At 34.6% G+C, this 13,936-nt stretch overlaps 1 protein-coding gene and 1 non-coding gene across 3 annotated transcripts in view; both read left to right on the forward strand.

Moving 5' to 3' along the window:
* PTPRQ (protein tyrosine phosphatase receptor type Q) overlaps positions 1–13,936 on the forward strand; it is a 266,655-nt gene that overhangs the window by 187,786 nt on the left and 64,933 nt on the right. For both annotated transcript variants that reach the window (XM_015431259.4, XM_015431261.4), the window contains 2 exons: positions 5,254–5,375; positions 11,211–11,397. In XM_015431259.4, coding sequence (XP_015286745.3) covers positions 5,254–5,375; positions 11,211–11,397 — 309 coding nt within the window. The remainder of the gene's footprint in view (positions 1–5,253; positions 5,376–11,210; positions 11,398–13,936) is intronic.
* On the forward strand, positions 6,095–6,717 carry LOC102126755 (small ribosomal subunit protein uS13). The gene has a single exon (XR_006690561.2). It is a non-coding gene; the product is annotated as a small ribosomal subunit protein uS13 (transcript).

Consider the following 13,936-nt stretch of genomic DNA (forward strand, 5'->3'; position numbering starts at 1 on the left):
TAATCAAACAATTATCTTTCATTGGTCCAGACAGGTGAAACATATCTTGTTATATATTATATATTTATATATATATATATTCAGTTATATAAGTTTACTTTTATTTTTTAGTTTGGATTTAGGAGCTCTAATCCTTCAAGAATACAAGTTGGCAAAATACATGCTGAAAGAAATTTTTGACAAAGGATTCAACACAGGAAACTTGTGTAACAAGACAGGCACTTTTATCGAGAACTTTATTGAAAATGCAAACATTGTTTAGAGTGATTGTTTCTTTTAAAAAAGGAAGAAAGAAGGGAAAATGATTTTGGGAAAAGTTCAAGAAATGACTTTAAAGCATAGCTCAGCAAGGGGATAAATACCTTGCTTTTTTATAATCATTGATCAGTGCAAGGAACTTAAAATATTTAGTAGTATAGGTGATTATATGTGTTGTCATGAATGATCTTTGAATGTCACTTTCCTCTTAGCTCTGCTTGGGGTCACACACTCCCTGATGAGGGCTTTGATTGCTAGTATTAAAGGAATGATTGCAGCGTTGACGTTTTATTGTGAAAGAAGAGAAGTTGAAAGTAAAGCATTATATTGCTTTCTGAGCTGGCATACAGACATACTCACAAGCCAAAGTTTCCTTGGGAAATGGTTTTGTACTTTGTCCTCAATTGAGACCTGAGGAAGCCATTATAGAGCAGAGATACAGAATTTTTTCCAGATACAAGCTACCGCAGAAAAATCTCACAACTTTCTTAGCCGCAGAAAATCCTCCATCAATTTTTCATGATGTCTGGGCAACAATAATGTGCCACTCTACTTGCTTGCTAGAATGAGTTAGGTTGAAAAGTATAGCTCCAACAGTATCGAGTAGTATATGTTACAGAGGTACATGAATCAAATAGATTTTGGAGATGACCTTTCCTTTTTGATGTAATTAATTTTAGCCCATGTTTCTGGTATGAGTTAGATACCAAGGATCACAATCTATCACAGCCCCTTCTACTTCATGGTGTTTGTCTTTTTGTTCACAATATACTTACAAAGGAAGACATTAACGCTGGTCTTAGTGGCCTTACATTATCTGGCCCCCATTTCCTCTCAGATTCTCATTCCAACTCACCGGGCTTCAGCTTCACTGTGGTCCTTGTTATTCTTTGGACATACCAGCCGAAATCCTGCCTCAGGGTCTTCGCACGGGCCATTCTCCTCCTGGACACCCTTCCTCCAAACAGTATTCTCTCACCTCCTTCAAATATTTGTTTAAATGTTACCTGTTTAGTGAGGCATGTGCTGACCACTATATTTAAAATAGTAACACCCTTAAGCATCCTCATTCCCATGACCTTGTCTCATTTTTCATCATGGTACATAAGACTTCCTAACATGGTATATAATTTACTTGTGTATTATATATTCATTTATTTATATTTTTCTAATATATACTATTTGTCTCTCAATTGCATTAAAATAGAAGTTCCATGGTCTTTGTCTCTTTGGTTTTCTTCTCTATTCCCAGCACTTCCAAAGTGCCTGGCATATCATAGGTGTTCAGTAAACTGTTACTAAATGAAAAAGGTTAAACAGTAGAAGCTTTATGGATGGATCAAAAGCTACCTTGATCACCTGTATGGGATTTTTGTCCTCCTAGTGCCTAGCACATATTAATTGATTAATAAATATTTATTCATTAAATGAATGCATAAGTTTATTCTCAAAGCCAACTAAAAAAAAACATTTGGTTATAATAAAGACAAGGGGACTCTAAAATATTTTCCTGTTTTATACCACTTGAAATGTGTGGCCGGTCAGAAAATCGTTTCTCTCCACATTGGTTCTTACAGAGCTGGAAGTCAAATTTTGCAAAAAACATTAATAATAAAGGAGCCTTAATACATTTATTCATAGCTCATATCCCATCCCCTTTTATAGAGTCAGAGGCAGAAAAGAGGCCATTGAAACCCACAAAGCATCTTATATTTATATTTTTCAAAGCAATTAATTATGCTGATGGTGGGAGACCTCTTATAGCTCTCATCTGTTATGTATAATTACCTAAATGAATTAGGCTACAATTTGAGGCGGTTTTCCTAGGATCATAAGCTAGCAGTAAAAAGAATGAAAATGTCTGTTTATGCAGGGTATGTGTATGATTCCTTGATTCCTTAGTTGTTGGAGAAACTGTGTACCCAATTCTGTCTTTATCATTAGCACCTCTTAGCTCATCAAACCCCTGAATCCTGGAGCATCCTTTCTTCACCCTCTCCCCTGGATGTTTTCTTGGCAATATGAAACTGGATCTTTGAGTAAGGGGTGTCAATGTTTAGATTATTGCACAGTTTTCAGAAGTACAAATAGGAAGAGTATCTTTGTCACTCCAAAGGTATTTGTTCACTGAAACTTCCTAAAATGTATTTTCTAGATTCCTGTATGGTTACAGTCAAGCACTATTATTAAAATATGTCAATGCTATTATTAAAATATTTTTGGATTGAGTTGTGCACCTAAATTCCATAGACGTAATGTTATATGCCTAAGAAATATATTCTAAATATCAATTACTTATTCATAGTTTAAAGATTGTCACCACTATTAATCTCTTAGTCTGTTTTGTGTTGCTATAACAAAGTATCAGAGACTTGGTAATTTGTAAGAACAGACATTTGTTTTCTCATAGTTCTGGAAGCTGGGAGGTCCAAGATGAAGGTGCAGACAGATTTGCTTATCTGGTGAGGGTTACACCCTCTGGAGGGGAGGAACGCATGTCCTCACACAGTGGAAAGCAGAAGGGCAAGCTATCCAAATGCTTCATGAAGCCTCTCTTATAAGGACCTTAATCCCATTCACCATGGGAGGCATTCTCATGATATACTCACCTCTTATAGGCCCCACCTCTTCATACCATCCCATTGGCCGTTGCATTTCAACATCTAAATTTTGGAGGGGACACGTTCAAATGAGAGTAACATCTTATACCTATCTGGTATTTAAATAAACCTTTTGACTCTCTTCAGAACGTGTGATTCACTTGAACGAGATACACTACCCATATTTATACCATCCCAACTTTTATCTGCAATTTAAAAACAAGGACAAAAACTTTCTCCATTCTGATCCTATTTGCCTCATTCCAAGCTCATCTTTCCATTTGCCAGGTAGGCATCTCAGACTTCTGTAGGTTCTCAAACTCAACAAATACAAATCCAAATTTATCATCTCCTACCATAGTCTTACCCCACCAAAATCAGTGTATGTTCCTGAATGAGATGGTGTGAACTGTCAAAATTCACCAATATTAATGCATGAATTAGCTTCTACTACTTTCTCTATCTCAATTTGCACCCACATCAAATTATTCCCTGAGTTCTTTTTATTAATCTTTCTATAGTGACTCTAGGTTTCATCTCCTCCTATCTATCCCTTCTGTCACTATTCCTATTTGGGATCTCATGTCTTACTTGGCTTTTTGGAAAGAGCTTATCTACACTCAGTGTGCTTCAGATAACTTTTTCATCGCTACCTGAGTTGTCTTCCTAAATCAATGGAAAAATAATTCCTTTCTCAGAAACCTCAGTGGAATCCCACTATTTAAAGATTAAACTCCAAATTCTTTTACATAACAATGAAGTACTCTCTAGCTTAATTCCTAAATTACTGCTTGGGCTTGTTCATTTTTATTCCTTCATAGATGCTGGTCTCTCTGTAATAGTTCTGTTTCTTGGATTTAGGGATTCTGAATCTTTTTTTGTACCGTGAATCCTTTTGGAAATCTGGTGAAGTTTATTGACTCCTTCCTAGAATAATATTTTTTTACTTGTAAATAATAACATTACCAAGATAAGCAATTCTACATCAATACAACTCCATCTGTCTGTGGATCCTGTTGTTTATGTCTTTGTGACTTTTCTATGATCCTCCCCTTATCATAGAAGTGCCCCTAACCCTGCTGTATCCTTCGCATCTATCAAGGCCTAGTGCAATTCCCACCTTCACAGTGCGTCTTTACCTTGCAACCCTGCCCCATCTGTATCATCACTTTGCTCTCTCATTGTAGATTATATTTATAGTTATTTATTTCTATTTATCCCTTATCTTTATCTTTTATGATATCTTGATAATTGACGACAATGTGGCAAATACTGAACTAGTCACTTTTACATACTTTGTTTTTGTAATTCCTTTTAAAGCACTATAAAATATTCATATGATGGGCAAACTGAGGTTCAAACATTTTGGTGTTTGACCAAGATCATACAACTTGTATTCTTGCTAGATTATGAATTATTTGAGGAAAGGAATATTTTATCTTCCAGATTATATCTTCTAAGGATCTGTGGGATAGTACTTTCTCAATAATGTTTGCCCATATGTATTTAAAAATTGAAAATACTGGGAAATACTTATCTCCCAATATTTAATATCATTAGAACTGACTAGAGGCCTCGAAAGAACAGAGGTGTGTGCAGCAGTGTTCTTACGTTAATGTCTGTGTGAAATTAACTGTGGCTAAATCTTTCCCTGCATACTATTATCTCTCCTAATTCCTAGTGGCTTCACAGACTGAAATTGTACACATAAGGATTTTAAACAGAAACATTTTTAAAATATTGTCTCTTGTTTTGCATTACTGACAAAATAACAAAGTAGAACAAATTAAGAAAGTAGAACAAATTAAAGAATTTAATTGGAATCATGAGGAATTCAAGAAATATTTGAAGATTGCATTTCTAATAATAGATCAGAACAATTGAATAACGCTTTCGTATTCTCCACCCTCAGCGAAAACAATAAAATCAACTCAATTTACATTTGTAAAACAATGTATGTATACTTTCATTATACCAGTTTTAATTTTCAACTGTGCTTCTCTATCTCTCTGTAGTCAAATACTACATTTCTGCAAGGGTTTTCTTAAAACAGCATTGCTAGGTTAACTGTTTTAAAAGAAAAATATTTATTTGTTTAAAAAGGTTTACTTTAGCAATAGTAATGCTTTCCTTTCAAAGTATTATTTCAAGTTTCAAAATAATGTACTTATGATTTTAATTAATTAAGTTTTCATGTGGAAGTTGTTCACGTAGAGTAACTAATTTTAAATAATTGGATCTTTTTATTTGGTAATGCCTTTAACACTCTGTGAAGTATAAATTAATGTAAAATTAATTCATTATGACTATCCATTTTTCATGGTCTTTTCTATTATTATACTGTAGCAAGTGCTAATTCTAATGTAGCGAGATAATTGATTTTCTATTGTCATAGCTCCAGATGGTCCTCCTGAAAATGTTCATGTAGTAGCAACATCACCTTTCAGCATCAGCATAAGCTGGAGTGAACCTGCTGTCATTACTGGACCAACATATTATCTGATTGATGTCAAATCGGTAAGGCATGTCTTACCTTCTGTAAAAGTCAGTATAAAATTGTTAATAATACAAGATTTGGAACCAGACTATTTGAATTTGAATTTTGGCTCTGTTAGACACTAGGAAAATTACTTTACTGTTTGTGTTTCAATGTCTATATCTGTAAAGTAAAGATTAATAATAGTAAACAGGGTATGAGGACTGAATCAGTTAACATGCATAAAGAACTTGGAACGTTACCTGACACATGATAAATGCTCAATAAATATAAAATATTAGTAACACTATTATTATATTTATTATCAGCATATAGAATATATATATCGTATGTATACATACACACATACAAGTGGTTGAATTGGTAGTAATACAAAGATCTGGTTTACATACAGTAGAAAGTGATTCATAATACAAAATGAGAAGAAAGAAGGCATTAGGAGAAATATCTTCTAGATAAAATAACATCAGAACTAAGTCTTGAAAAATAAGTGAAGCAGAACATAAAAGGTAAATGGGAATAGGGGTATAAAAAAGTAAGCCTCATTCAAGAAAAATCAAGTCTTTTGGCAATCCCAGGTCATAGCATTTAAAAAAAAAGTTCTAAGAGATGAGGCTAGATCTGGAGGCCGACTATATAACAAGTTACAGAGTTAGGGTTTTATGTTAAGGGCAGTGGGGTGCCAGTTGGTGATACAGATTTCTACTGTGTAGGATAGGTATGGTTGCAGTGTAGAGGACAGATTTAGAGCAGTATGGGGGTGCAAAATCAGGCAAGGAGACAGGAAACTCTAAAAGGGCAAGGAGCTTCCACAGGAGGCCTACACACCGCCGCTTGTGCTGCCACCATGTCTCTAGTGATCCCTGAAAAGTTCCAGCATATTTTGCGAGTACTCAACACCAACATCTATGGGCAGCGGAAAATAGCCTTTGCCATCACTGCCATTAAGGGTGTGGGCCGAAGATATGCTCATGTGGTGTTGAGGAAAGCAGACATTGACCTCACCAAGAGGGCGGGAGAACTCACTGAGGATGAGGTGGAACGTGTGATCACCATTATGCAGAATCCACGCCAGTACAAGATCCCAGACTGGTTCTTGAACAGACAGAAGGATGTAAAGGATGGAAAATATAGCCAGGTCCTAGCCAATGGTCTGGACAACAAGCTCCGTGAAGACCTGGAGCGACTGAAGAAGATTCGGGCCCATAGAGGGCTGCGCCACTTCTGGGGCCTTCGTGTCCGAGGCCAGCACACCAAGACCACTGGCCGCCGTGGCCGCACCGTGGGTGTGTCCAAGAAGAAATAAGTCTGTAGGCCTTGTCTGTTAATAAATAGTTTATATACAAAAAAAAAAAAAAAAAAGGGCAAGGAAAGAGAACAGAGGAAATGTAACAAGAAAACAGAATGAAAAATAATCTAAATCTATAGAATTTGGTGAAAAATCAACTAACTCATGATGGTGAGTGAGTAGGATAATTAAGGATGATTGTAAGTTATATGACATAAGATTATGAGGAGGAACAGATCTGTAGAGGAAAAGAATGAGTTCAGTATTAGACACACTGAGTTTGAAATATGTGGCAGTCCTCCAGGTCAATACACACATTGGCAGTATTAAATATGGATCTGGAGCTCAGGAGAGAAATTCTGGATTTGCAGATTTGGGAAATGTTAGTATTTAGAAGATAGTCAAAATTATAGGAGTGAATGAGATTCACTATGGAATGTGCAAAGATGACAACCCAAAGATAGCATCCTGGGGAATATCAATACTTAAATAAGAGGCCACTGAAGAGACGGAATGGGAGTAGACAGTCATTTAGATGGAAATCCAGGCATGAAAGTCAAACCCTGTATGTAAGATAGGATGCTCAATGATGTCGATAATGCAGAACTATTAGCCAGAATAAAGATTGGAAGTATTTCCTTTGCACCCTGCTTGGGTTTTGCTGAGCCCGTTGGACACAGTTTTCTAATAGCATCTTATGCATTAAATTGGATAACATCGTGATTTCTCCTCCTTTCTCTCTACCTCTGTCTCATGTCCAACTTTAACATTTTATTATGTCTTTGTAGTATTCCTTAAAAGGAGATATAATACTTCTATCTCAAAAGACCTGTCATCATTAAAATAAAATTTGAAGAATTATTGATATATTTTTTCTCCAATTCAGTCTCTATTTTCTGTTCCTTTTGTAGAGCATATTTGTGAAGATTTTAGTATGTAATTAGCCAAAAATAATTAGCATGAATGATGAATGTCCTAGGAATATGCATTAAAAACAAATTATAAAATGATAAAGCTTTATTCTGTCAAATGAAAGGCACTTTATTAACGAAAATAGTTCTCCCTTGGAAATTCTGCTTAAAGGAAGAAAAAAACATATTAAGAAATGATTTTGTAATCTCATTCTTGTAGCTTTCTTGCTGAGTTTCAAAGTGAGCAAGGGAAAGAGAGTAGAATGGGAAGATAACGAATATTTTAATTGCTTATTTTATACAAGTTACATGTTCGTCTCTTCCTATGCATTATCTTATTGCATGTTATTTAGCAATATTTTGATGTACACATTATTACCTTCATTTTGCAAAAAAGAAATCTGAAGCACAGAGATGGTGAATAACTTCTCACAGAGCGAAGACTTGGCTAAAACTATCAGATTGACAATGGCTTGACAGGAGAAAGGGAAGGCCATTAAATAGAAAATAAAATTTGCCAACATAAATATAGCCTTACCGAAACTCCTTTAGATCAACAATAGCAAGAACAGATTCAGACAGAACCTAGTAATTCACAGTTTCTTTAGGATTCTTGGAATTAAGTAGAGGCATTTCCTTCCTTCTTTCCTTCCTTCCTTCCTTCCTTCCTTCCTTCCTTCCTTCCTTCCTTCCTTCCTTCCTTCCTTCCTCCCTCCCTCCCTCCCTCTCTCCCTTACTTCCTTCCTTCCTCACACATTTTAAAACACTTCCAATGTGCCAGAACTGTGCTAGACGCTGGATATGTAGAGGTGAACAACTCTGATAAAGCATGTCTGCAGCTCATTTCATTAATATGTAATTATCAACATTCAAGAATCATTGGTTCCCAGACTAAGGAAGAATACATAGCGTTGCACTTGGAACTTATTGTGCAGCCTGTCTTCTACAAAATACTAGCCACACAGATAAAACTCTTAACTTTAAAAGTGTAAACAAAAGTTGTCATTCTTAAAGATATATTATAAGAAAACTTTATAAAATGTAAATATCATCCTAGATGATTCTGCTGGAAATTAATGCATTTATGGTCATTTTCATTGTTCCTTTTATTCTTTCACTGAACAAATTGTTATGAGTAGCTTCTGTTCATCAAGACAAGGATGAAAAACATAAAGCTCTGCTGTCAAGTAGCTCACACCCTAGCGGTACAAACTGGAATAGAAACAGCTAATTATAGAGTTTGAGGTATGAAGTTTTGCGGGGAATATAAGCTAACAAAGTAATTAAAGTTCCTGTTATGGGGGGCATAGAAGATAAAGGAGACTTCATACAACAGGTTAAATATATTCTGGGACTTGATGAATGAATAGGGGTACACCAGATGGGAAAGGGTAGAGGCAGGGTAGGAAGAGAAGAAAAAATAGGAAGTGGGGCAGGAAGAGGAGAAACAGAGTCTAATTGCTGATAATGTATATAAAGTCACACTTCAAAAATGATGAAAGACTTTTATAATAATAGATTATCAAGTACAATATGAGCAAACAAACTTGGAATTGATTGAAGGAAAATGAGTCAAAAAGACGTGATTTCAGTCCTGGGTAAGTGGACAAGTAGTAGTTAACAACAACAAAGGTGTAGTAGGTTTAATAAAGAAAGGTAATAATGATCTTTTTTACTGCCACATTTGAGGACTGAGAATTCCTTTCAGATTTTGTTAAATATTTTTAAAGATATAATATATGCATGCCATGTCATATTTTTATGGCTTGATATTTGTTATCTATTGTTTTAATGGAAGGCATTGGAAGAATAATAATTTATAAATAGTTAAATTTGTAAGATCAAACCCAGTGACCTTGTGGAAGTGTAGAATGCTATGGACTCTTGAAGGACCTGGACTCAAATCCTACCTCTGCTTCTAAGTAATCCTGAGGAGGTCACCTCACCTCTATAAAATCAGAATTCAAATAGCTATAATAGACAAGTGACATGAACCAGTAGTCAAAGTGAAGCCAACTGAGTGGGATTCCAATGAGCGGGACCCAGGCCCCTTTACAGAGGTCAACAGTTCCCGTCTCCACACCTCTCAATAATATTTTTTTCAGCATGAAATTAAGCCCAGTCTTAAGGGAAATTCCAAAAAGCGTATGTTTATGTGATATTTAAATGTTAACAACTAGTTAAATACACATTTTCTGCCAGTGGTATATATTCCTGATCAATAGGATTCCTGTGCTGATTTGTTTTTCTTCCATTTTCGAGAAGTGGGGCATTTCTGTCCACTGCTCTGTCTTAAGGTGGGGATGATCTATTTGACTGTATGCAACAATGGTATTGTTTATATCATCCTTTTACTATGTTTCTTTTTTCTTTTATAGCAACATCTTTTTTAAAAAATTGAGTTAATTTTATTTATATTACCTCAGAAAACATCTCTATAAATGAGTTTCCAGGACAACATTTACAATATAGTTATACCATATGCAAATCAATAAGTGTGTTTCATATTATCAATAAAATATGTTCTTAGCAAAGAGCATTAAAAGAATACATTGAACCAACCAAACAAACAAATAAAAAATATTTCAAAGTCATGAGGGAGGGTCAAGTTGAAAATGGACTTAGAAGTGTTCACTGTGTATAAAACCTGGTTTTAAGTGTTTCAATTAAGGTACCTGAGAGTAGTATGTATGATAGGATTTTGAATTTTCTCATGGTTGTCTGGGAAAAACCCTTCTACTTAGTGCTAGCAAGTTTAGCTATGCTTAATATCTGGAGTGAATAGGCCAGAACCTCCATAAAGGACAGACTATGTTTGAACAAATCATATAGCTACATTTCATATGCCTAAAGACACTCATGTATGCACATTAATAATTATGACATCCATGATTAATTATTATCCAGTGCTATGCATAGTGCTAAATCAGGGTTTTTCAAACTGCAGCCATCATCAGCATTTTTAAATGAGCTGTAATAAAATTAAAAAGAGCAGAAGATATCAAAGTGTACTTCAGAAAGATGGTGTATTTCTGAAAAATGTATTACAGTCATAAGATACATATATATCTTATATCTGTCAGTCTTATCTTCTGAATTATGTTACAAAGAGTGTTTCCTTTTGTGGGTAATGGTGAAAAAAATAATGAAATCTATGTGCCAGCTACTTTAGACCTGTCCTTTTAAAATCTCAATGAAACACTGTAAATAGATGTTATTAGCCCAATTTTACAGGAATTGAAAGACTAGACTGTGTATGTGGTTTCTCAAATACTACAGGAGCTATAAGTGGCCAGTCTGGGATTTGAACCCTGTGTGATTAGGTACTAAAACCTCTATGCTTTCTTCTACAAAATATTGGAGTCAAAAGTAGAGTTTCATTGACTGCAAAGATGATTTTTGCTTATTTATTTAATGGGTTGGTTAATCGTGGTTGTCTGGTTGGGCTTTTTTCTTTTACTTTCAACTATTAAGATAATTAATAATTAGTAAACTGTTATAATAGCACTTTAGACTTCCCAGGGCAGTCTGATTGTAAAATAAATAAATTAAAATTTGGCTAGATAAATACAGCTCATGTAGCTTTGTATTATTATGTTTTAGTGACTTAGATCTCAAGTGCTGCTTCCTTCATTTTTACTTATATTTTCCTATAGGTAGATAATGATGAATTTAATATATCCTTCATCAAGTCAAATGAAGAAAATAAAACCATAGAAATTAAAGATTTAGAAACATTCACAAGGTATTCTGTAGTGATCACTGCATTTACTGGGAACATTAGTGCTGCATATGTAGAAGGGAAGTCAAGTGCTGAAGTGATTGTTACTACTTTAGAATCAGGTAAGGAGAATTTCTCAACCTTGCTAAAAATTGACTGAGATTTAGCTGGCTTTCTTACAGTTCCTCACACTCCACCAAAAAATATATGTGTTATGAGAAGTTTTTAAAGCATATAAACAAAAAATTAGTGACTCTCTGCAACTGACAAAAAGGAAGCTTTCTATTTATATTTTTGAGGTAAAGAGGAGTTACGTAGAATATGCAATCCTTGTAAATACAGAAACAGATTAAAGGTATCCAGTTATGTTTCTTTGCACTTATTTAATCTGCTAGTTGTTTCAGAAATTCAGTAAGCTTGCCTTAAGAGATAATATTTCCAACTGTCTATATCCAATAACACTGCAACTGAAATTTTATTTCAATTACTTCTGTCCGAGTATTTGAGTGAATATTAAATTTGTAATACTTTGTGAGTATTAAATAATCTGGAATTCAAAAGTAGAATCCAGCTCACATTTATCACAGCTGTTGTCTTCACTTAGTCAAGTAATATATGTCTTATTATATAACTCTTTGATAAATGTCAGAATCCATACAGATTTCCTCCAGTTCTTATGAACAGGGTCTGAATGAATAATAAGACTGTAACCAATAACAAATAAATTTGGAAAGTCAACATCCCAGAACTTGCTTGCCCCATCCTCCTTCAGACTCCTGATGTTCTTTGCCACCAGATATATCACTGGAAAGAGCAGATGAAGGGATATGTTGCTATAGTTTATTTGTTGCTATCTGTAAGGTAAGTATAGGAGGTAAATTTTTTTTACAGCTAGTTTTTTCATTACATTATATTCTCTATGCATTTTGTCTGTAAAGTTATGGTTCTAAATTAAAAGGTAAATTTTATCATCAGCATCCTAAAGTTCCATTTGTTCCTCTTTGGCTGCCAAGTATCACAGGTATCTATTTTCTGATTATGCCTTTTACTTCTCAATCCCTCCTACCTGTGAGGAAAGATATGATGAAAGTACTCACATTTATACAATAAAACATTGTCAAACCTTAATGTGCTATCTGTTTCAAGGATATCACAATTTAATACATTTTTACTAAATCTCTAAGAGTAGGATTTTACATGTATAACCAAAAATTTGAGGGGTAGGAAGTTTTTTACAACATTGAGAGAATTTCTTTGCTTATCTAACTTAAAATCACATCCTAAATTTAGAGAAATATCTCATAAGAAAATACATTTATGATACAGCATAAAAACATATAGCAACAAATGCAAAAATATCTCTCTTGAACCAGCTTAACCTTTATTTTAGCTTTGCGTTTTTCCATGTAAAATGAAATATTTGGCACAATAACATATTTATCTGCTTCTCTTTTATTCTTTGCTGTTCATTTATTTACATTTTTTGCAAGATAATAAAGCTTGAACATCTGAACTGTTGACAGCCAAATATTACATTTCTTCATGGAAATTCTTTACTTAGTATGGAAGACTATAACTATTTCAAGTTGATCAAAATAGATAGATATAGTCATTCAATCGGTCACTTACATAAAGAACACTAATTATGTTATGCACCAAGAAGTAGCTCCTATATTCATAAAATAACTTTTATCCTCATGCATATTTTAATAATGTATTGATGCTTAGCTTGTCATATGTTAAGCTGTTATTTATCTAAAATAAGCTAAAATATTCATACTATAGAAAGAACTCTTAAAACCCAGCAATTAAAAAAAAATCCAATTAGAAAATTCGCAGACTTGGGAGGCCAAGGGGGGCGGATCACGAGGTCAGAAGATGGAGACCATTCTGGCTAACACGGTGAAACCCCGTCCCTACTACAAATACAAAAAATTAGCCGGGCGAGGTGGCGGGCGCCTGTAGTCCCAGCTACTCGGGAGGCTGAGGCAGGAGAATGGCGTGAACCAGGAGGCAGAGCTTGCAGAGAGCCGAGATCGTGCTACTGCACTCCAGCCTGGGCGAGAGAGCGAGACTCCGTCTCAAAAAAAAAAAAAAAAAAAAAAGAGAGAGAGAGAAAAGAAAAAAGCACATGACAACATAAGTTTTCAATACTATTAGCCATTAGGAAAATGCAAGTTAAAACCACAATAAGAGATTATTGTCTAGGTACCGGAACAGATAAGATAATTTAAAATATGGCCATGATACCCAGTGCAGCAAGGATACAGAAAGACCGAACCTCTCATACATTGTTGGTAGGAATGTAAAATGGAATAGCCACAATGGAAAATAATTTTGCAGCCACTTATGAAGCTGAACATGAAATTACTGTGTGACCCAGCAGTCACACTCTTGGGCACTGATCACAGAGAATTGAAAAATTATGCTCACACAAACATCTGTCATCAAAGTTGATTGCAGTTTTATTAGTAATAATGAAAACTGGAAACAACCCAAATGTTTTTCCATGGTTAAACAAAGTCTGCTATGTCCACAAAATGGAACATTACTCAGCAATAAAAACAAGAATGTACTATTAATACATATAGTATACCCCTTGATGGACCTCAAGGTCGTTATGCTATTGTCATTTTCAAAATGACAAAACTATACAGAGGA

Source organism: Macaca fascicularis, chromosome 11, assembly GCF_037993035.2.
Source record: "Macaca fascicularis isolate 582-1 chromosome 11, T2T-MFA8v1.1".
Lineage (NCBI taxonomy): Eukaryota > Metazoa > Chordata > Mammalia > Primates > Cercopithecidae > Macaca > Macaca fascicularis.